Source organism: Ambystoma mexicanum, chromosome 11, assembly GCF_040938575.1.
Source record: "Ambystoma mexicanum isolate Mex_15411 chromosome 11, UKY_AmexF1_1, whole genome shotgun sequence".
NCBI classification, from domain to species: Eukaryota; Metazoa; Chordata; class Amphibia; order Caudata; family Ambystomatidae; genus Ambystoma; species Ambystoma mexicanum.
This window is the reverse complement of record NC_090934.1, coordinates 380,994,898-381,019,916: the sequence shown is the minus strand read 5'-3', so window position 1 is coordinate 381,019,916 and position 25,019 is coordinate 380,994,898. Positions and strand designations below refer to the sequence as shown.

Here is a 25,019-nt window from a genome sequence, read left to right as displayed (position 1 = left end):
CACCAGAACCATGTCTGTAGGACGTTACAGAAAATAGTTATATAAAAACGTTATCCAAAATAGTCACTTATGATTTTGTATTATTACAACACAGCCCCTGCCTTTTATTTTTGCCACTTTGGCTGTTCTACTTATATCCTTGGCTCCGCTCGAGTCCCTTGGCATCGACTCTCCCTAAACCGACCATTTTGCCTTCCGTCTACGGGGCACATGCAGGGATTAAACAGGAATTTCATCAAAGGGGAACCTGCCAATAATATCTTTTTCATGTGACTTGTGCGCCATTCTCCACATGAAGCTAATACCGGGAGCAGCCAAAAGTCAGAGAATCTGGTTCTTGGCCTAGGTCGATTTAGACCTGAACCATCCGCACTGCTACCAACATGTGCTCTAGCACCTTAAAACGTCTCTTGTGCTAGATGGAATTACCAATAAAGATCTCATACCAAATAACCGGACAGACTCAAGGAATATGGCAAAGTATTACTTTATTCTTGGCTTAAATAAAGCGGCGTCAACGGACAAACATTAGACGGATGCTTGCACACTCACACACAAACTTGATTGCAAAAAGGTCCTATACCCCAAATCCATCAGCAAACAAATTGGCAGCTGATTGGTCTATGCAATGTTGTATAGCAGATTGCCCCATAGACCCACTGATTTGTTGGAATTCTCGCACAACTTTGGACTTTCGACTCAGCTAGCAGCAGGTGAAGAAACCGAAACCCAGGTGCTTGGATCAAGTCCGATTACTCCCCATATTTTTCAATTAGTCCATCTCTCATCAGACTGGCCCTGAGCCAAAGTTTCCTGTCTGGACTTGACCTTGTAGCCTGTTCTAGGATATTCCAGGGAGTGGAAGCACATCACTATCTCCATTCGAGGGTTAATGATTAGCGCTTGTTTTCGACTTTGAGTCACATGTGAAGAGACCATGAAGTTGTCAATGTCAGCCTCTTATTTATTGTTATTTAATTTAATTATACCGGGTGTCGTTGCTCCTCTTTGCCTCCAGAGACTTGCTCACTCTTCCTAGTTTCGACTTTGTACACTTTTAAACGTCCAATACCTGGATCTTACACATTTTTCTTCTCTTTTAATCTAAGAGAAATATGTCTTGTCCATGGCTTATCCGTCTGCATCCTTGATCCCCTGCCAACATTGACTCCTTTACTTTGCACATAAGGCTGTTCTTCCAGCGTCTCCTAACTCTGTAACCCCGATGAATATTTACATGAGCTGGCATCCCTTTTCCAATAATGGACGTTGGCCACGTTATATATTCCTATATCGCAAGCTTCTATACGTCTCTTCCACCTTGCGTTACTGCGTATTTACACTCATCTCATTGGTCAACAACTTACTTTATCTGCTTTAAGATTCATGATTACTTTATCATTTTGTACATGTTTGTTATTGCTTCAGTTACTTTGTCACTCTTCAGTATTTTCATATCGTCTCAGCATGGCTTCATTCATCTTCTCCTAGACATCACGCTGCCTTCATCAGATTTCACTCAGCGCTCCATAGTGTCCAAAGGTGCGTGCTGACATCCTTCGATACGGTATCCTTCCACACATGGTACATTCGATATGGTTGTCTGAGTGTATATCGTATCTAATACACTCAATGAGGTATAGGCATAACACATGGGGGTCTCACACAGATCCCCGCTCCTGCTGTTCCGGTATGACTGTGGTGAGGGGGTGAGAGCTAGGGATAATGTGTCCACCTGCTCCTCTATAGAGCTTGGCCAGTTGTTGTTGATAATGAATTATGTTTGTATTTGAATGTTTTATTTTGTCATGATGTCACAACCTGCCATGGACAAATCCCAAGAATGGGATGACTATGAATGTGATCTGAAGATAAGATTGTTGATGACCAATTAGAAGGGAATAAATGAAGAAAGCTGGCACTTCTTTGTGTATATTTTGTCCAATCATGTGCGATGGGTGGGTTGGAATAAAATAGCTTGGAGTGTTTGAACTGTTGCAAATGTGTATATCGTGTATCAACTAATGTGGTTCATTGAGATTTGAGCTAGTTTGTTTCTGCTGCGTCATCTAACTGCTCCCAGATGATTGTACAATAAACTTGCTTTACGTACAAAACATGCACTCGTTCCTCAAGTAGTGGGCCTGCTTGTGTTGAGGTAATTGGGGGTCAGCCCCCACAGAGTTCTGACTTAACATCCACCATTGACCCATATATTAGCAAGGGAGACGGAGGCAGTGGGACTTCATCACAAGTCCATCTCATCTCTAAAACAAATTAGAACACTTTCAAATCAAAGGGGGAAAGCAAAGAAAATGATGCTGCAGAATCCACCAAAAAAATGAATGTGTCTCCAACAAGCCACGTTAGTTTTCTTTATACCCTTAAACTATACGTTGGGCTTCAATTGGGATGATTTGCAGTGTTGAGGAACATTGTGTCAATAAGTCGTCATGCAACACAACAGGTAAAAGTGATGCATCTGGACATCAACAGTATCTCAGATTGATGTGATTTTGGGTGAGCACAGAGATTCCTTAAAGGGAGGACAGTCACCCCAAACAGGTGTTACCCATACTGAAATGGATAATGAGAGCGCAGGAGGGAGAGCTTTTTTTGTTACTTGGTTTTCCAAATGTTTAAGGAAGTAGAGTTAGCCAGCTGTCCTGCCATGACTGTATTTAGTATCTAGGAGGAGCTGAAGGACCTGAATCATAATCTATCTGTGAATGACTGAATAACACTTTACTGTTTGCTTAACGTTTCAGGTCCACAGACTGTGCTTGAATTATTCTTCCACGACGTGGCAAGAAAACACATAATTGCTCAAATTTTCTCCCAACATAATACCCCTGTAAACAATGCATCCCTGAACTGGCCACATCTCATTGCTACCATCACCAGCCTTCTCATCCAACAAAAGTATCCTTTTTCAGGCGCAATATATGAATGGTTCCATGTTTATTTTTCCTCATGCAGGATGCACTGTTCATGCATTTGAAGAATGGAATGTCTTTAGTCATATTTGCATGTATTGTATTGCTTGCATGGCCCAATATTTTTCCTAAACTGCAGCCATCAAGCTGGCCCAACAACCCTGGCTTCCAGTTTGCAGAGTGTTTGATGGTCTCGTGTCAGTACACACAGTTACAGGTATCTCTCAATCTACTCTCCTTTTTCAGCATGGTGGCGTGATGCAGGTGTAGGATGTATGAACTTGTTTATTGCAGTCTATCTGGGATTGTAGCTTTGGTGTTGGCAGTACATGCATAAACCAAGTCAGGTTTTCCCGACTATCCACTGATTGGTGTCTCCAGATCCATATTTCCAACTCCTTAAATTAAAATGCTATTAAAAGCCCAGTGAAAAAGGAAAACTCAGCTGCTGAAGGATGGGAATTTGAGTGGTATGAGGAGACTGAGCGACAAAAGCCTCTTTGTGTGAGATGTAGAGGCTATGTGTATTTAGCTTTCTAGTGTGATGGCAAGGTGATGCTGAGAATCATATTGATGTGCTGAGTAGGAGGATGAACAAGAGAAGTGTTTTTTGACTGTTAAGCAGTACCTTTATGGTATGATGATCAGGATGATCTTAGTGTGATGTGTAGAACAAGTTTTTTATTTCCCTGCAGGTTATAAGGAATTTATCATGGTTCTATTCTGAGAAATTGTGCTAGAAATGAAATAATGTTGCTAACCACAGCTATTGGTCCCTTTTTTTCCTTCGTAGGAATATGTGCGTCTGGTGCAGCCCTGGTGCCAAGTAAATGTGGGATCCTGTCGCTTTGTGATGGGGCAGTGTTACCTCATCACTGGAGAAGGGCACAAAGTAAGTGCATTGGAATTGGTCTCATCTTGGGACTACTCCTTTTGAGAACTCTTTTTGCAGGACTCAGTTACACCATAGATTATGAGGTGCATATATCAGTGTTGCAACACATAATACACCCATGAAATGTCTGCATTTCACCAACAGCCATTAGGATTGCAAGTGTTACAATTAACAACTGCACTAATGAATACCATTGCACCTTGCTGTTTAGTCCAAATGGAATTTCGGACCTTTCCTGAGTTAGGTAGTCCTGGCTTTTTGGTGGGACTGATTTATCGGAATCAGAATCCTAACAATGTATTGCTGACTTAGAGGCTTCAGTAAAAGTCTCCCTGAAAGCCTAAACCAAGTTTTCCTTTGTTGCCTCTACTAACCAGTATGACTACCAAGATGGGCAGTGCTCCTTGAGCAAACCATTTTGTTCATGGGCTTGTTTTCCTGACCCAGAAAACATGTTGAGTTAGTAATCTTATGGGAGCTGTCTTTAAAAAAAAAAATAAGGTATTTTATTTTTGAAGACTGCATCTTCTATTTCAAACTTCTAACGGATTGCATCTTTCTGCAGATTCTTATTCTTGATAGTGTGAGAAACCTGATGTGTGTCTCCCATGCTATTCCTGGGGATCCCTGACTCTGGTGGCCAGCAGAGGGCCATGCTCTTGGATCCCAACCCTGGTGGTGTGGACAAGAGAGGGATGATTACCTGGGAAGAGGATTCTGGAGACTGGGGGTGGAACACCCTTTGGCGAGACGCAATATTTCTCCCATTCCAGTACATCCTTACCTGATGTCCCCTCTGTCATTATGGGATACGTTTGTCAACAAAACCCTTTGTACACCACCCTACAGCTACCCCCTTCACCCTGAAGAGAACCCACATTGTTTTTCCCATATTCTTTGGAAAAACAAATACTCTCATAATCCCTCAACTCTGTTTTTCCCTGAAACCACTGGGACGACGACGAGGTGGAGAAAAATTGGGAGGATAAGGATAACTGACAGAGAACCACGGTCGTAGAAGCCAGACGCTCCCGTTTCTAGATCAGACTTTCCCACTAATTAGGCCAGGCAAAGGCAGGCCTTCCTTCACAACCATGCACACCTGAATGTAATCACTACTCCCAGGAAGTATAAAGGCAGAGCAGGACCGCACATTTTGATCGAGTTGGGGATGCTGAAAGATTCAGTAAGCCAGAGGAGAAAGGCAGAGAGACCTGGAGGGATGACTAAGAGGGAATTGACTCTCAGTTGGATGCCTAACAGAGTCCTTCAAATGAGCACCCACGTGGCGCCAGACCACTTGGTATATGGCATCTACCTTGGTTTCAAAATGTCAATCGCTCCTTGGATATACAATTATATTTGCGTTGCTCTTCACATACGCCTTTCACTCTGCTCTTTGCAGATTTCTTCATACAATGTTGCCGCTTGCAACCTTGGCTCGAACACAGACCGGTCTGCTATCAGTCTTCCCGACTCACCTGCTGTGCTGACTTTACTGGAGCAGCTTTGTTGTGGGAGCCAAGGACAATACCACAGCGGCAATCACTCCTCCCTGCCTCGGCTATTGTTGCGGGCGAGTCCCGGGTATTTTCGACACACAATGCACCTTTCTGCAGCTTTAATTCCCGGTCTTATGTCTCTTATCCTCGAGGGCTCGTGAAAGTAGCGGTTATCTACCTCTGAAAAGGCCATGAGCAATTACCTCCTTGCAAACCTTTCTTGCTGCCTTGCTCCTCGTGTTAAACCGCCATCTCACTGCTTCCTCGTGTCTTTTGCCTTGCTCAGTGTTCTTTCGTGCTCTGCCTTTTATCCATGTGGGGAAGTGTGATGTAAGTCAGGTGTGTGTAATTATCAGTAATTGCCTGACTCTGCCTGACCCTTGTGTTGGGACATGTCGGGTATATACGGCTCTGGTATTAGTCATTTGTCGCTCATGATGAACTATGTGGGAGAAAGTGTTTGCGTTGGGAAAGGGGCGGGGGGGGGTGAGCTTTAAGTATCCTACCTGGTAGGATGGGGAAAAGCTGTTACTGGGAAGGGGATACTGCGTCTCGCCCTTCGGTGTCCCACTTCCACTCCCCAAAGACCCCTCATCCAGTTGATCGTCCTGCACTGGTCCACCCCCTAGGAACTAGATCCAATAGCGATGGCTGTGTCCTGGCCACCTGGATGACAGATCCTCGGGGACTAGCGGGTGAGACACCTTCAGGTTTCTCACAGTATGCAGAGTCAAACAATGTTGTAGTTTAACAGGCCATTGCTGACCCCATCGTGGCCGCGTGGCTATCGCCTTGTTCCACTCCGGCAACTGATAAGGACATAAATGTACCCATTGGCCCTGGTGACAAAGCATTCATTTTGATGCACCTGTCTCTGGAGAGTCTGGTGGTTCAGGTGGCAACAGCAAACCTGAACTCTGCTTCAGCGTCCTCTGCTTTCCACTGTATCGAGGCATCAAAAATGTATGCATTTGCAAAGAAAGATTGTTCTTCGGGAAGCATGGCTTTGAATGCGGTATGCTGCTCCTTTGCCCTGGTGGAAATGATGCATGTGCTATGGCCTGTCTGTTAGAATACTGCTCTATTATTGGGGGTTCTGCAGTCTAATTTCAGGGGACCCCCTAATCATTTAGATTTTTCCCGTTTAGTTTTTGGGGTTTGTAGTTCATTTTGCTTGTCAGAGGGACTTTTGCTGATGTTTCCCTGCCACTTAATCTCGTTGTCTTTTTTACACCTTAAGAGTACTTGGTTATGTGCTGTCCATTAGGCTCCCATCCCCATTGGGGTTCATCCTTATCACCCCCATTTTGCCTTAGGCTGCTGATCTCACCCTACATTGGCTTTATGGGGTAGGCTGGTGACAGTTAATATTTAGTTTTGACTTCAGCGGTTCAAGACGATTTTCCACATTAGTACCTGCTTGGGGAGTTTTCCTGAAGTCCAATTTTTGGTAAGACTCTATAAAAGGATCCCTTGGTAGACAGGTCCCCAGCTCTTAGTAGAAGTCTGTACTACCCAAAGGATCTGGTAGAATGGCAGAGCAACCAGTCTTATCTTAGGAGGAGGATGTGAAATGTAGTTAAGTACACTGAACCCAGTCAATACAATAGTCCAAAGAAACTCTTACACAGAAAATGTTATATTAAAAATTCATTTTCTTTATTATATGGCATTTGGTTAACAGTTTAAACCTTTTACCAATTGTTAGACATCCAAACTCAATTCTTAATCATGAATAAAAACAAACCGCAAAAAAAGAAAGGAAAAAATAATGAAAGTTTAAGACGCTTTAAAAATTCAGGTTGAAAGAGAAATAGTAGAAATAAAGAGAAAAGAAACATAAAACTCATTTTCAATGAAAAACTAGACAATAAGTACAATTCATTTCCATATCTATAAGAGCTGCATCGTTTTTCCACGTCTCAACTGTTTACCTAGCTCTCTAAAAATCCACATAAGAGCAATTAATCCTAAATTGACCGCTCCAAAAGTGAGAATATCTAATGTAAAAATACTACCAATGCTAATATTAAAGTTAGACTTTCTCCATGGGTTAATGCAGTCCACCATTGCTCGGCACATCTGACTCCTATTGCTAATGAATATGTCCAGAAACGTCGTTCTCAGGGCGGTCAGTGATGTTCAAAACAAAACTAGAAGCTTTAGATTCTCTGTAACCCCATTAAACATAAACATAAGATCTAGGTTTTTATCTCTACTACGTGTATTTAGAATCTCTTTGGTAGGGGTAGAGGTTTAATCTAAATTGCATGTATTGCATACAGTATTTGCTGTCAGGAAATTCCGCTAAGTACTGTGGCAAGCTGTTGTATCTCTGAGTCTCCGGGATTATTTGTATAAACAGTCTAAAAGACTGCCTTTGATCTAGAGACTCAATCCTGTCCTTAGACCATAGATTGTTCTTCACATAGGTGTGGTTTACAACCAGTTTTTCTTCATAAACATTTAAATCAATCTGTATCTTTTTACAGATGAACCTCCATTAATTTAATGTTTCTTCAGAACCCCTCAGTAGGGCCCCCTTCATGATAGTGAACCCTCTCATCGGGTCACACACTATACTTTTCCTGTACAGCATTATACTTTTTCATACTACCATAGTGTACAGGTATCGGGTAATAATGTCCCCATACATAATATAACCGGGAAAAGCCATTAGCGACATTATATATGGTGACATTATGTATGGGGACGAGTTGCAGGGAAAACGGTTGCAGGGGTGTCCCCCGCATGTTCAATGTAATAATGTCTCTGCAAAAAACGGTGACATGTTTGTCAGGAGACATTTTTGCAGGGACATTATTACATGGAGCCAGCGTACATTAATATTCGCCCCAGCTCTGCTCTTATCAGACTGGATTGGTACACAATTCGGGAGTGATAACTCTTTTCCAAAATAAACCCTCTAGGGTTGCCCGAACTCCAGTAGGGAGGGCAAAAAAAGCTTCTGCGCCATAGGTGAGGATTGGGATCACCTTCTGCCGGTAAAAGTATATTACTGGGATTAATGATTTAAGATAATCCGGCCCTGGGACGCTAAATTTCTTGCCTTAGACCGCAAGACCTTCTCTCTGGAGGCATCCCTTATGATGCATCCCCAGGTAAATATAAGAGTTTGTTTTCATCGAAATGTTATTCCCCAAATACCAATGCTGCTTATGGTTTACCTTCACAGATGGTTGTTGTAGGGTGAGCACTAGTTTTTGTTGCATTTATTGTTAGAGCACAATAGCACAAAAAGGGGCCAAGGATATCAGTAAACCTGGTTTGCCCTAACTGGTCAGGTTTTTAACGCACAAGAAGGCATAACGCATCTGTACATAAGTGCACTGCAACACACTTTTCAGTCACCCTGTGGTCAGAGGACACAAGAATAGAGCGATTTTCTTTCTAAGACTACCTAGTGATGAACTAATACTAGGAAGCGCTGATGTGCCGCTGTTAGGGAGAATTCTCATTCAATTGCTAATTTCCCTTACCTATAGAGTCCCCCAGCAGCTTTGCTGGATTTGAAGGGTTTGTTTCTTTTTACCTGCTAAGAGTGACTCTTTTTCCCACCCTTAGGCATTTTTGCTATGTGTGTCCTAGGCTATTTTTGTGTTTAATGCTTATGGGATTTTTACAACCCTATAGGAACCATCTTAATGCTCATGTGTTATACAACACCCTCAGTGCAGTGACACAGGGGTGTCTTTGCTCCGGTAGGTTTTATTTTTGGGTCTTTCTCTACAATCCTAACCCAGGTCAGGGATCCTTTGTTCGTCCTTTAGGCGGGCTTCTGCCAACAACTCATGTCGCACTCTATCCTGGTAGGCTGGAGGGTCTCCCGCCAAGATGACCACTCCGCTGTGTGAGTGACGGCTAGGCTGTATGAATGGGTCTCTTTCTGCATAAAAGCAGGGTCCTGAGGACTGGAAGGGCAAGACGTCACCAGTGGAACTACGGAACCGAAGAGGAGAGAAGCCAAAGACACCTGCAACGACTACCACCACTTGTGAAGCCCTGCTGCAGCGTCTCACCACTTTTCTTCACACGACGAGAGGAGATCTTCATCTGCAAGAGCCTTCTTACCTTGAGCTGGTGGGGCCAACCAGTTTGCACATCGCCTTCCTGAACCTGCTGTGGTCAAATCGCCAATGCCCTTCACTTCGAGACCAAATAGCCACGCAGCTATCGACCCGGACCGCGATTAAAAGGAGCATACCTTTTTAAACTTCGTTTGGTAGCACCGCGGTTGGTTTCATCCCTGGGTAGTGCAGTACCTCGAACCTTCCTCCACGACGGGAGCCTCTCTTCCTCTTCTGGATCCCCCGAACTGCGGGAACTACCAGGAACAACCGCCACCGCAGAAGCCACTTCTTCATTTTCATGGTACATTGTTCCGCCAGGCCGCCCTTTCTTCGCGGTAGTGCTAAAGGTGTTTTATATCCTTTACCTACCTGTTGGGTTGGCCGCCCACCTCTCAACATTGTCTGTTCGCTTTCTGCATCCACCTTTCCAACATCATTAACCAAGACTTGACTGCAGCTACAAGAATATTTAGCTCCTGGGCCCTTGCCCTGTACCACTAACTCTGGCACAGGCCTACTGACTCTGGTCTCATTTGTTAGACCTGCCTTCTCGAGATTGATTCCCAATTCCAACTGTGTGGTGCAACCCTCTCTGATAACTACCCTTTTTTCCCACTGCATAATCATTGTGAAATGCCATTTTGCTCAGTTTTAATTTGAAGTATTGCTTATACTGATGCACTTTCTTGCTGAACTGGTTCACGAATGATGGGATGTGATGCTGGGGTGTATAAGAACCTATTTCTAGATAACTTGTGTTTTTCCTCCCTTGTGAGAAATTGTTAGAGGATCCCTTGTGTGTAGTTGTCACTGTGCCGTTTTGCTCAGTTTTCACTCTGGTTCACATGGTCTACAGTTTATATAGGGAGTGTGTATATTTTTTGATTTAATTTAACTTGCTTGATACTTGTGATACATGTACTTTCTTAGAAGTGTATAAAATAAATATATCTACTTTTTAGCTACAAAGCTTTGGTCAGTGTTTCCTTGTGCCATAGTACAGTAGGCCTATTGTGTAAACCCTGAATACTGCTCATCTCCCTCTTGAGATAAGTCGGACTGCTCAGCCACAGCTACCAACTAAATCTTTGTGGTACAGACTGATACCAAAGGGGATTTATTGCTCTCACCTGTAGTCCTAATCTGTTGTAGTGCTCCCTAAGGGAACTGCACTGGATTCTGCCTAACAGCCGCTAGGACAAGAAAGAAAAGGACCTAAACAACCTGTCAACTAGGTAGCTATTGGCTCCCTAATGTGGTGGGAAAATTGCCAACCATTCCCTCCTAGACCATTCTTTCATTCACGTAAGTTTAAAAGAAGAAGAAAAAAAGGAGAAACATCTATGGCATATGGTCAAAAGTCTATTTCAGGGTCCACACATTTTATTATCCTATAGACTTACTGAGTTTTCCTTGGATCTCTCTAGTTAAGAAATGAATGATTATATTACAGCAATAGCTATCAATTGCTAAAAATGAAGACACCAACTCTCAACTTGCTGCAGATGGTGATTATTCAACATGAAGTTGAAATTAAAGGCTGCTCGGGCTCAATGAAGAATTTTTAGCCTCCTAGATGCAGCACTTCCTGTCTACCGATTTCAGTGGTGTAATTTGGGTGAAACCACTTTCTTCAGGACAGTCTTCACAATCTCGCCAGTGACATGTTCCACTGGATAGCCAAGGGAGTGCTAGATAAGATGTAAATTACCACACCTCTGTCACCATAGATGAGAAGTTCAAGGCGAACCCTGCAAAACACAAAATAGTGCAGGTTCACGGCTCAGTTGCAGCTCTAAACAAATTAGCAAAGGAACATGCAAATAGTCTAAGCATTTCCTCAAGGCATAAACTATTAAAAAACACACACCAATAACAAGCCATCCAGTGGGGCTACGGTTGCGTTTATAATTTTATCTGTTTTAGCAAGATGCTATTGCACCATAAGTATAGGCATTTCCACCTGAACGGGATAGCTCCTTGTGGGGGCCAGGCATAGAATTTAGATTCAGTAGGCAAGATGTAAACTACTGCACATGTGCCAGATCATATGTCAATTTTCACCATCTGGATGGTACAAAACAATGCAAGAGATGAAAAACTGCATTTAGATACCTATATTGCCCATTGCCGTGCTATACTCAAAGGCTGTGAACGTCCCCGTAATACCAAAGTGTGTATGCGGGTCAGCGAAAAAGCGCCAACCGACCTCTCAGCCGCGAATGTGTATATGGATGAGATATTCATCCCTCACGCCCATGCGACTTACTTTACGTAGAGATGTTCCTTTATTGTACTAAACGGCCCTTGTAGCGTTGTTGTTCCGTCCCCGAGTTCCACTGATGAACTGGGCTCCCTAATCTTCTGTGTTCAAATGCAAGTCAGTCACGTGGGTAAACTGCAGTAGCGGTCATGTGACTAGTGTGATGCTGTGTTCAAACACGAGTTAGTCACATGGTTGAGTTGCAAAAATGGTAGCGGCCACATGAATAGCGTGACACTGTGGATTACGTTTACAAGCCAGGCAGATCAGGCACTATCTGTATGCCGTTCCCACTGCAGAACAAGAGCCTAACCCCACCCCATCGTTCCATGTTGGGCCACAATAATGGCACTCAAACTTGTTTTTCCCTATGATGTGAGTAAACGAAGTCGCTTGCTCCTCACAGCGAAGGGAGTGGATACTGAGACACGCTACGAGCGCGTGTTGAGGGAGGACCTACTTTGGAGGCGAAACATCAGGTTGTTACCTGATCCATTGGAGGACGTTTGAAGCCTTTTGAGACACTTTATCCATTGGAAATGTTACGTTTCTCTACGGCTCTATTAAGTTTAACCGTGGGGTCGGTTTTGGACTAGGCGACCAGTGTCTACAGAACTAAGGAGTTGTAACCTTATTTGGCCTGAGAAAATTATTCTCTTGGGACGCCAGTTTTCAGATTTTGGAATATCTTTTTTGAAAACTAAGAATAGAATTTTGAGTGGAAAAGGACTGCCATTTCAGAGCACAAGAGATATGATTGCCCCTGAGGAATGTCCAGTTAACACACAATACTAAGGACAGAAACTTATATAAGTCGGGCTATGACGAGCACAGTGTGGAATAATATCAATTAATTTGGCACTGTTCTCAGTTTTCAGGTTCCAACTTTTGTTTCCTGTGTCTTTTTTAATTGTTTAAAATTGGTTTTTGATTGCTTTGTATATATTGTATTGTACCATGTGCATAGCCTTTAAGTGTTTTAGATCTTTTTGTCAGGGTCTTGTGTTTTTGAGTTCTTTTTGAATATTAAAATGTGATTTGGAACATCTTTTGAGGACATATACTGATGATTGACGAATGTACAAGGTGATGTCATGGTATTACCATTGTGTGCATTTTGGACATTGTGAATGTTTACTAGGGATTAGACTCCTCCTTTGTTTGTAAAATAATTCGATTATAGCCCCACTTAGTAGGAGGGGTGAATACCAGATATGTGTGAGGTAATACCCCTGTAGAAATTTGGGCCACAATAATGTAAATATTGTACCCATCAGGCAGAAAGTAATCAAAAAGCATGTTGATCGCCCTTTCGGCAATATTGACACATTCACGTGGTTGGGTTAAACGACAACCATGTGACTGGCATGTATTTTTCAGGCAAAGTTGCTTTGCCGTTTTGTTGATGATCTCAAGATTTTGGTCAGTCCAACATTGTGTTCCAGGTGCATGCATCTGGTGTATATTATGGTCTTATGTGCCACGTTTGCAATACTAAACAGTCAAGGTCAGTAGATTTTTCACATTACTAAAGAGCTGCATCTGTCATTTTACAGAAACATTTACAGCACCTAGTATGCACCATACGATGAAGGCCACTGTGATGTAGTTATACACCATCTCCCATCCTATATTCTCTTAAGTTACTTGACGTGTCTCTTTATACCCCATCTAATGAAGAAATAGTGACGATGTGCTCAACACTTAAAGGCATAACAATAAAGATTCACTCCATATTTGATTTTCCGTGGAGGTTTACTGTAACACAGCTAGTGTCTGCCAAGGTATGGCTTAATTTAGGCCATGTTGATCCGTCTTAAGTCAAAATATCCACTTTTGCTCTCTTTTGAGTTAGGATATCTCCTCCTCGCCTTGGGCATTTCACTTTCTCAATAAGTCCATTGGATGTCAGTGACACCATGTAGTTTCTGTTGGAAATGTGCCACCAAAAGTGCATATTCCCGATTTGCTCTTACACAGGACATATATTCTTGTATACGTTTTTTAATGGGCCTACTCATCATGCTGATGTATTTCAATTGGCAGGAACATTCAATTAGGTAAATAAAGTTCAAGCTGTTGAAATTTGTAAAAGAGTTGCTTCCAAGGTGTACTTAGTCCAAGATCTAAAGTCTTGGTACGTGCTGTCATTGGGATTACATTACATTGTCCACATGGTGCAGGCCCAGAGGTGGTGGTGTGTCCCACAATGTACCTTGCTGTTCAATTTGGTCTGGTGGTTCATACAAGTGTACCAAGGCATTCCAAAGATTTCTTCTCTTCTTAATAGCAAATCTAGGTGTGTGTAATTTGGCAGAAACCACATTCAGTATTGTCCAGAGCTTCAAAATTTCCTTTTACACTCTATAGATTTTATTATAGTAACTTAAAAATGCTGTAATATACTGGGGAACCTCGGGTTTCCTCTGCTGATGCAATATGACTTCTCTCAGGATATTTCTTGCATTCTTGATCATTTTTCCTGGGTACCCTTTCACATAAACGATTTGTGAGGACACAGGCCTGCGTGTCATATTACTGTTGTGTTGAACAGTTCCTTCTATACCTGAGGAATTGTCCAAATGTTACGTTGTCTCGAAGGCTTTTAGGGTGCAAATTGGAGTATTCCAAAAGCGAGTTCCGATCGGTGGGTTTGCGAAAAATGATGGTACTTAAGCCACCATTGGATGCTCGTATTTCAGCATCAAGAAAATGAATGACCACTTTATTTTTCCTAGAAGAGTATTTCAGATACCTATTCAGTGAATTCAGCCATGTCATAAACTCAATTAGGGTTGTATCTTCTCCAGTAAAGATAACCAGTATATAATCTATGTAACAGGTATGTAGAATAATCTGGTTATTGAAGGGTTTAGTGTCTTGATAGATGTACTTATCCTCAAAGTCAGCCACACATTAATTCACCAGTGAGGGTGCAAATGTTGCCTCATTGCGGTTCCAGAAAGTTGCTGGAAAAAGGTGTCCTTATACAAAAAGAAATTCCTAGTCCGTGCAATTTCTGCTAGATGTAAAATAAAATGCCTAGGAATCTCCAAGGGAGGGATGAAATCCTGCAGAGCCTTTTCCAGTTAGTAATGTCTATGTTTGCGGGATATTGGTGTACAATGATATGATATGAGTGATAAACTGGGTGTGTGGGTTGAAACGCAAGTCTTTTGCCTCATTGAGGATGCTTGTGGTGTCTTTGAGATATGACTGCATTTTTGGAACTACTGTTTAAAGAAAAAAAATCCACAGACTGTGATAGTGGCTCTAAAATGGAGTGTATACCAGCCACTATGGGGCGACCTGGTGGTGGTGAAATGCTGTTGTGGACTTTCAGTAAGGCCTAAAATGCTGGTATTTTTTTGAATTTAGGACATAGGAAGTCTGCTACTTTTGGGCTAATGTAGCTTTTACATAGCACCTCTCCAACTAGCCCTGTGATTAATTTTCTCATGTTATCAGTGGGGTCACAGCTAAGGATCTGGTGATGTTCTATATTGTCCAGCAATGTTGTCCCAATTGTGTCGTAGTCCCAGGTGTTCATCACTAAGATAGCTCACCCTTTATCTACCTGTTTGATCAAGTTGTTGTTGGTTCTGAGATTCCGAAGTGCGGTCCGTTCCCTATTCAAGATGTTTTGAAAGCAATGATTATCCTTCACGATTTCTTCCAGTTTTTTCACTATTGCTTTTTCAAAAGTGATTGATTCAGCAGAGATGGTGTTGGGATAAAACATCGATTTTGGATGCAAGCCAGTGGTATCTTCATGTGCATTGCTTTGTTGTCAGTGTCATGTTAACCAAAGTGTTATTTTAGCCGGATTTTGTGCATAAATTGGGCTAATTCTATCATGCTCTGAAAGGCATCATAGTGTACTGTTGGATCGAAACTGAGGCCTTTCTGTAAAACCTTAAGCTCAGGTTTGGACAGTGAATAAATGGATAGATTCATCACTAATTATGTTGTTGAAACAGCCCTCTCCCCCGACCTCACGTGATTCTGGGTGAATTCTGGTCTTGCCCTCTTCCACTGCCTTTTTCTCTGTCTCTTTGGTATATAAAAGGTCTCTTTGTTACGGTCTTGTCCTCTCTAGTTCGGACTATCTTGGAACTGGACATGCCTTTCCCCTGACTGGCCTCGATTCCTTGATGGTTGGTTTGGACCCATCTGGTTATTGGTAGTATCATCATAATGGCTATCTAGGATGTATGGATACGTCAGTTTGTGTGTAAAGGCTGTGATGTCTTTAATTTTTTTTAATTCTTTGTTTTTTTGTAAATTAAAATTCAGTTCTCTGAAATCTTTTATCAGACTATCCATATCTTCCAATTTTTTCTTGTGGTTTTCCAAAACTGCTCTTCTATTCTGTTTCAGTCAATAGTTTGGTATTTGCTCTGTTAATAATCAAAATCAGCCAGTTTCGCGTACATTTATTGTTAGGCCATTTTCTGTAACATACTCCTGCAAGCCATTGAACTGTCTTTGCAGACCCACTTTTGTTTGGTCTATTAAAATCTAATCAGCCTACAATAGCCTTTCCGAACATGTGCCATCTGTCTTTGGCGGAGAGCTTCTGGCCTCTTTCAAAGTTTTACCCACGTCTGAGATCAAAATAAATAAAGAGCCGGTGCCAATGGGCATCCGTGTATCAATCTCTTGTTGGTTACTAGAGTGACCCTCCCTGATCTAATATCACCCTGAACGATGTGTCAGTGTATAGACACTTGATTGCCTCCAAAATGTCATTCCGGCATCTCTCTGCTTCAAGCTTCCTCCATAGTTTTTGCCGGTCCATTGTATCGAAAGCCTGGGCCAGATCTACAAATGAAAGCTAGTTTAGTTTTCTTTCTGAGGTCGAGAGTTTTCAAGATGGTCATTCTGAACACATTTAGCAAGATAGCCATCCCCTTTTTAAAACCTGACTGTAGAGGTTCCCAGTTACCAGAGTTACTAGCCCACTTCGTTAAAGCGCTCGGCACTATGGCAGCATAGATCTTTCCTATTGTGTCTAAAAGAGCACTAGGCCTATAATTTCTCAGGTCGGCTCCGTCACCTTTTTTAAATATAGGTACCACCACTGATGTACATTTATTCTTGTATGCACAAAGTAGGTACATACGTACTTATTTCAACCAACCAAAACACAGGAATTATTAGCAATACTTTTTAGCGGTGATTTTTTCAATAGTAGTTGCTTGCGGTTACATTTGTTAGAGAATGACACTAATGACAGTTCTACTGTATTATCAGTACTACCGCACACTCAGATTGATTTACAGATATACGTTCATTGCATTCATTTAGTCAAATCACATCAGATAGTCTGTATAAAGGAAATTGGTTGGTTATACAGTTTAGCAACTCTTCACATTGTAATGACACTTTTCAAGGCTTCTAATGCTTTTAAAGTCCAATCCCTAACTATCCCAAAAAGTCATTGTGAGGAGTGGAACAAAAGTCTTATGTAGCAGCATAACAGGCAAAGATACTCGGGCTACTTTAGTCACTCAAATCAAAAAATGCTTCGTAAGATGACACAAAGTAGTGGTACCCTGCAATGACTCCCTAATAGGACACAAGCAGTGAAGCCTGGACCAGAGGTATGGGTGGACACCCAAACACCTTTTCACGCTCTCCAGTCACACTGGAGCGAATCTTGGGTTTAAAGTAAGTTCTAACTGTAGCCCCACAGGACCTTAGGTTAGAAGAAATAAATGCAGCTCAATTCTTTCATGTGCTGCAGCGACCGGCCCGTTCTCCTGATTACTCGGTCTGGTGACGAAAGGAAGGACTCTGGGTTGTCACAGTAACAGTTGCAAGAAAGGTCCCTCAGCTTGTATTTCTTCGGTCTTTCATACTGGTCTGCGGTTTTGGCACCTTTTTATCCACTCCCACACCAGACGGTTACGGCCTGGTCGCTCTTATTCGATTCTGCAGTCCTGTTCTCTGGTGCGGGAACTTCGATGAGTGGGATTGTGCTTCTCAAGGTCCAACTGGAGCTCACCAAAGTTCTTGGCAGATTCGTCCACGCAAAGACGTTACACTGCAAATGCGTCGGAGGTCTCCTGGTATTCGTGGCCTGCATCTCTGGAAGGTCACAGCACTTCGGGAGATGTCTCGCTTTGTAGTTCGTCTTGAGGCTTGTTGGTCCCATAAGCCAAAGGGAAGGAGTCGTCCTCTTCGGAGCTCCTCTGTTAAGAAAATGGGGTGAGGACAGCAGTGGCTGCTTCACGGTTACTGGAAGGATCTGCGGGCGTCTCTGGTCATATTCAGCTTCGGATCTTCTCTTCCAGTGTTCGACTTGCCTTGTGCCTTGGGAACCTCGCCTTATATTGAGTTTTCCCACTCACTCCTCTGCAAACTCTCTGTATTTTACAGAAAGGGGCGCGTGGCTGTCCAATCGGGACAGTTAGCACCTCAGTGGTTACTGCTGCAGTTGCCGTTTATGCCGGTTTACCATCCACGTTTGCCTGCTGATCCACTGGGTCCTCTGTGTGCAAGTTCCTCGTCGTCCTGGAGCCACATTTGTCTCTAATTCCACTTCTGTATTGTGGATCCTACTCCTGTGAAGGACGATTGTTCAAGTCCTGGGGTGACCAGATTCCTCATTTATCGCGCATTGAAACACTTGTGTATAGGCGTGTTATAAATTCCATATCATATCACAATAAAAAGTCCTTACCAGGTTGTTCTTGTGAGGGAATGCCATCTGATGGGCTAAATAGTTGAAGATTTTTTGATTTTTTTCATATTGAAATGATGCTTGTAATCCTGTTTCTGAAAGGGATGTCTGCTAATCAGAATCCCCTCCGCCTTCTCATAAATGCTCCCTTCCCAAATTATAGTGCATACATGTGCTTTTGCTGGGACAGCCTGTAGGCAACGTCAGCCCCAGCTGTTGAATTTCAAAGAGCATGTTCAAAGGTCACACTCAACCCTGACTTCTGCTCAAATCCTAAATTCTTGCAGGCAGAAGTGGCGTTTTAAATCTTCTGCACCTCGGATCTAAATATAATAGCACATTGTCACCAGTCCAGTAGAACACAAAACTGTACATGTAATTCAGGCCTGGTTGTGACATGTCTTGTAAGAGTACACAGTTTTGCAGCCAATATACGCCCTAGTGTCAGCAAGTCTCTGCTCTGACAGGACTGATGTTTATTAGGGTCTGGTCTGACTGTCTCTAGAGAAAGTCTTTGACTCCATCCATAGAAATCGGCTGTGGTGAAATCTAGCTGCACTAAAAATGCCCAAGTGGCTTCTGAATTTAATTCAACTTGTTATGCTGACACTTATGGGGCTGTGTGAACCGCAAGATCCGGTAATACGTTTGAGCACTTTCTAACAATAAAGGGGTGAAGCAAGGTTACACATTCGCCCCGCTGTTATTTATATTACCCCTTTCAGATTTTGATCCCTGTAATACAGCCATAAAGGTTTTTGCTTTTTAAAAACGTTTTTGTCAATTTTCAACGTACAAAACGTAATTGCAATGGAAACTTAGTTCTTATACATCACAACAAAACTTATATTGAACATTTTCTGAACACAACATGGAGTCACGTTCCAGTACACACATTGGGTGGAACATCCTGCAAGGCAAATATTAATTCCAGAGGCAACCCAAAAACTCTACATGGTCCTATCCCACCCATTATCTCAGCCCTGTCCCCAAAAGCCCCGCTAAGCAATCCACGTTGTGCACCTGGCCTGTCCCTCTAGGTGGCTTCAGATTTGAGCCATACCTCCATCTTGTCCCAGTGTTGGGGGAGTTTTCCTAAAGTCCCAATTGGAGATGAGACTTTAGTAAGCTATCCCGGTGGTTTGTAGAACCAAAGGATCCAATATAAAATAGTGATGCGTGCATATATTACGCCGGTCAGGGTGCTTGATGGTCCCCACGGCAGACCCACCATGCTGGAGGTATCGGTGGGAAGTTGGGATCTTTTTGCTTATGTGGTGGCGGTGTGAAAGGGTGGGGTGGTTTTGGGAGATGCTTTCTTTGAAATTATTCCATTTGTTTGCAATGAGGGTTCATATCTCGGTTAAACACCAGTTTCTGAGATTTTTGCCGCAAGAAAAGGGGAGTCTGGGTAGAGCAGTTCTCCAGCATGGGGTCTGGCATGGATTCACATGCTCATGAATATTCCCCGTCAGGCTGGGAATCCTTGATAAAGAAAAAAATCAGTTTCACTTCTGAACGGTCTTTCTCCTAACAACCAATCACTGGTCTCTGGATCATACTGCCCCCATCCAATGACTGCCCTCTACCTAAGCCCCTCCTCTGGCAGCCATCTTCAGATTTTTACTGCACATTCAAGTGTTGGGAATCCTCATGCTATAGCTCTCGAGCTTTTACTGCGTTTTGCATTTTTTTTTTTCTAAGAGTTTTGCTCTCTTTTTTCGGTCAATCGAGCCTCAAGCTCCATCGATAAACCTTCTGATTAATGGGAACCAGTTTTCGGATTCTTCAGCGCCCTCAAGGGTGGATTTCCATCGAGGTTTCTAATTGGAAGATTCCAGAAGCTTCTTCGAGGCCTACACCTCGTGTCATGGCGGAGGAGAAAGGACTCTGCGCCTCTTTACAAGGTTTTTGCCGGCTGCAACCTACGGAACGTCTTTTCGGACGATGGACATTCCCTGTGCATATGCTGCCTGCATTTGGACTAGACACATGTGGACGACTGCGTGGCTTGTCGGAAGATGGTGCCGCGCACGCAGGCCGATCGACGTAAGCGCTTCAAAGGGTGGCTGCAGGCCACGGCCCCTACTCCGGGTGAGTCCCGGAGCAGCCCTCCTCTGCCCAGAAGAAGAAAGCAGAGCGGTCTTCTAAGACCTTGGCGGGCACCCTCCCGCGGGGGCCCAACATAAGGCTGAGCACTGCGAGTCCACTGCTCCGGGAGCGGTGTTGCGACAGGCTCCTTGGCGGCCAGGGAGATTTCAGAGTCTCCAGCACCATCGACTAGGAGCCAACGCTCAGGTTCTTCACAGAAGAGGAAGTCGGACCACTGGGGTAAGCTGTTGGAGAAGACCCAGACCGGCCTCACGGAGAAGGCCAAGGGGGAGAGGGACCCTGACCCTCCCCCCAAGGTGAAGGCTGCAGATCCGGCCAAGACCACCAAGGCCGATGTGCATCAGGCGAAGGCCACTTAATTGAAGTAGTGGCGGCCTCCCTGGCGAAGGCTGCCGGGGCGGATTCGCAGGGCACGACCCCGAAGTTGAGAGTATCCCTGCCTGGCACGAGAGAGTCCTCTTTCAAGTCCATTGAGAAGACTCCGGAGAAGGTGATGCCCATCATTTCATCGAAACAGTCTCCCTTGTTCACAGAAAAGAGGGGGCATGGTAGCCCTCCAGGGCACGGACATTTCCTCAGAAGAAGAGCTCACCAGCCTCCCGGTCCTCCTACGGGGCGGGGGAGGGATACCGACAAGGGCGATGATGAAGGTGACGACGAGGAGACAGACTAGGAGCAACAGGTAGTTGACGACTGAGCGGACCAGCCTAAGCCGCAATCTCCCTGGCCCCAGTCACCGCCACCCCAGCAGCCTCCTTGGGACATCTCGGTGGACATTCTTACGGCTCTGCATACCCTGTGCTCAGAAATCCAGGCAAGGATGCCTCTTGTGCTCCGCTGGAGGAGGAGCCAGCATCCAAGAGGATGAGAGTTCACCCACCTCTGCCTTTTTTACCCCTCGCCTCACCCCTCTTCCCCCCCCACACCCCCAAGGGATGACATAGAGCCAGAAACAGCGACCACGGACGACTGTCTGGGGGACCTCCCGTCACCGCATGACGAGATTGGCTAGTTCCAAGCCATGATCCCCTAGGCCTCAGAGCTGTTACACCTCGTACCAGAGGAGAAAAAGGAGGGCTTCCTTTACCAGCGTCGGGAGACGAAGAGGAAGTCTGTGCTTTCGATCCCTTTACTGGATGACATTTGGCAGGAGGGGGTGTCCCTCATAAACAACCCTTCATCGGCTCCGGCGAAATGGGATCGCCACAAGAAGAAATAGAGTGCCGTACTCTGCGCCCAAGTGCCTACAGTCCCAGCTGTCCCCAGATTATGTGGTTTCGGCAGTGGCCAAGAAGTCGTCCTCGGGCTCATCCTCGTTGGAGGCCTCCTCAACCTCCACCGCCCCAACCCAACCGCCCCCCCCCCCCCGCCCAACCACCCTGGGCATGCTTCAACAACAGCGGCCGTCCTTTCGGACTTCTGGAGGGAAATCTGAAGGTTCTTCTAAAGGTTTCGAAGGGTGTGCCTCGTCCTACCGTCGGCCCTCCCGATCGTCGGCCTAGGAGACCTACAGGGGCCCCGCCAAGTCTGGAGGTGAACATCGTCGTCCCCAAGGCGGCACTTCGGCGAAGCAAGAGTGAACCAGCTGTGGAGTCGGGCCCCCACCCATGCACCCTGGTGGGAGGCCGGCTGCAGAACTTAATCAGTGTGTGAAAGTCCATGCCCACTAACCATTGGGTGCTGGACGCTCTCGCCCACGGACTCGCCCACGGACACACCCTAGAGTTCCAACGGAAGCATCCACGGATACCACCAGTGGCCTGTCGGGAAAAGCATGTCTCTCAGCTGCTGCTGGAGGTACGGGCCATGTTGAAAAAGGGGGAGATCAAGCTTGTCCCAAAGAGACTCCGGTGTACTCTCGTTATTTTCTCATCAGAAAAAAAATCAGCGGTTGGAGGCCCATTCTGGACCTCCGCCGTATGAACAAATACATCAAGTCCCAAATGTTTCGGATGTTGACCCTTCAGCGCTAGGGAAGCTGGAAGAGGGGGATTTTCTATCGTTGCTGGACTTGGAAGATGCCTATTCACATCCCCATACACAAGGGACACCGCAAGTACCTACGCTTCATGGTTCAAGGACATTACCAGTTCAAGGCCTTTCCTTCGGGTTGAAGTCGGCGCCACGAGTGTTCATCAAGTGCCTGACCCCATTGGCGGTGCAACTGCGTCTACGAGGGATCCACGTGTACCCGTACCTGGACGACTGGCTCATCCGGGCAAACTCAAAGGACATTGCTGTCGGGCACACAGCAAAGACAGTCCAACTCCTGGCGGACCTGGGGTTCTGGATAAACTTTGCAAAGTCCTGCTTGACTCTATCGCAGGACGCACTGTTTCTGGGAGCCCGACTGAACACAGTGTTGTACCTGGCGTCTCCGTCGGAGGAGAGGATCGCGGCCATCCTGGGCAAGGTACAACGGCTGTTGACCCTGAAGGTCTCAAGGGTGAGGTCCATCAAGTCCCTACTCAGCATGATGTCATCATGCATATTCCTCATTCGGCTGTGCAGGCTACGGATGCGTCCGACTGCAGTAGTTCCTCACCGCCTGTGAATACAAGTGGCGGGGAGCTTCGAGGACAAGAAACCCCATCAACGAGAGTTTCCGCCGAGCAATACAGTGGTGGGAATGCACGCACATCTGTCCCCAGGTGAAGATTTCCAGACCCCACCTCATCAGGAGACAGTCACCTACCTGGAAGGATGGGGAGCGCACTCCGGAAGTCTTCATGCAAGAGGCCTGTGGCTACCAGAGGAGAAGTTGTTGCATTTCGTGTTGGAGCTGCGGGCAGTGTTTTGGGCCTTCAAGTCCTTCCTTCTGTCCCTCAAGGGCTTGGTGGTACGGGTATTCACGGACAATACCACCACAATGTTCTACATGCAGAAGCGGGTGGGGGACCAGATCCATGGTGCTCTTCAGACCTTTGGCACTGGGCAGTAGCCCAGGCGATGTTCCTCATCCCGTTTCATCTAGCAGGAGTGAAGAACACCATAGCTACGCTCTTGCCATGAGTGGGAACTTCGGTAGGAACAAGTGGATCACCTGTTCCGCAGATGGGGCAATCCCCAGATCTATCTGTTCGCGATGGGGACGAACACCAAGTGCCGGAGGTTCGCCAGCAGGTTTCCCCAGCCGGAGAGCATGGGGGACGCATTCGCTTTCCCCTGGGACGGCCTGTTACTGTATGCGCTCCCTCCATTGCTGTTGCTTCTTCGACTTGTCAATCAACCCAGACGGTCCCGGTGCAGGATGATACTTGTCGCACTGGCATGGCCGAGACAGATATAGTACCCAGACCTTCTGGACATGTCGGTGTCCCCTCCAGACAAGCTTCTGGCAGTCGCAGATCTTCTCGCCAGAAGGCCTGGCTCCCACAGCACTAGAGTTTGGGGGCTACAATCTCCCAGCGGATTGTAAGGAGGTGCTTGCCGAGGCCAGAGCTTCATTGACGCTCAAATGCTACGGACACAAGTGGAAGAGATTCGCCGTTTAATGCCGTACCCAGAAGATCGACCCTCTACGAGCACTGCTTTGCAGGTGCTTCCGTATTTGTTGCCGTTGGCCAAGGCAGGACTGGCCCATGCTGCCACTAAAGTGCATCTGCTGGCTATTTCCCGCTACACCTGATCTCCTGGACATTCATCCTTATGGTTGCATCGTTTGGTCAAGGAGTTTGTTAAAAGACTATTTCGCTTGTTTCCGCCAGTGAAGGCTTGGTCCCCGGCGTGGGAGCTCAATGTGGTGCTTACTAGGCTCATGGGTCCACCGTTCGAGCCTATGCATTTGGCGCCACTCAAATTTTTGTTGTGGAAAACAGCATTTCTTGTGGCCATCACCTCCCCACGACTAGTGGGAGAGATCCAGGCCCTCTCTTTTAAACCACCTTATTTAACATTCCACGAGACGAGTGTGGTGCTACGGACGCACCCCTCTTTCATGCCCAAGGTGCCATCGGACTTTCATCTAAACGAGACATTGGTCTTATTCTGCCTGTATTTTTCCCAACACCTTTGTCGCCGGCTGAGAGTACTTTGCACTCGCTAGATGTGGCCAGAGCGCTGAAGTTCGAGGGTATTGGGTCCTCCGACGTATTCCATATCTATGACATGTAATCACCACAGCTGTGCTGCTTCGGAAACTTTTTTCGGCTCCTGCGTCGATGACGTCGATGCGCCGTCGTCGAGGACCTCCTCCGACGTCATCCGATGTGATAAGTAGGACGCACGACGCCCGTAGCCTCAGTTCTGTTTTTTCCGCGAACGTGTTGCTTCGTGAATCTCGGTTAATGCCACGACTCTTTGGAGTTCTGTTCTTCTCGGTTTTTCGAACCTGTTCGTTTTTGTGAAAATCCTTCGTGTGAAGATGTCTTCTACTTCGTCTTCGACCCCGTGTCCGGGCTTCAAGAAGTGCGGGGAGTGTTGGTCCAAGATGTCGGTGACTGACTCGCACAACGGCTGCCTCTGGTGCCTCGGGGAGGTCCACGACACGGATGACTGTATCGACTGCCAGTCGCTCACGTCCAAAGCCTTAC

General features: G+C 45.3%; 1 protein-coding gene across 1 annotated transcript in view; it reads left to right on the top strand.

Annotated features, from left to right (window-relative positions):
* The window catches only part of NUP160 (nucleoporin 160), a 1,937,143-nt gene that overhangs the window by 1,095,035 nt on the left and 817,089 nt on the right, over positions 1-25,019 (top strand). Inside the window, exons 20-22 of the mRNA XM_069623088.1 lie at positions 2,769-2,922; positions 3,084-3,153; positions 3,730-3,828. Coding sequence (XP_069479189.1) covers positions 2,769-2,922; positions 3,084-3,153; positions 3,730-3,828 — 323 coding nt within the window. The remainder of the gene's footprint in view (positions 1-2,768; positions 2,923-3,083; positions 3,154-3,729; positions 3,829-25,019) is intronic.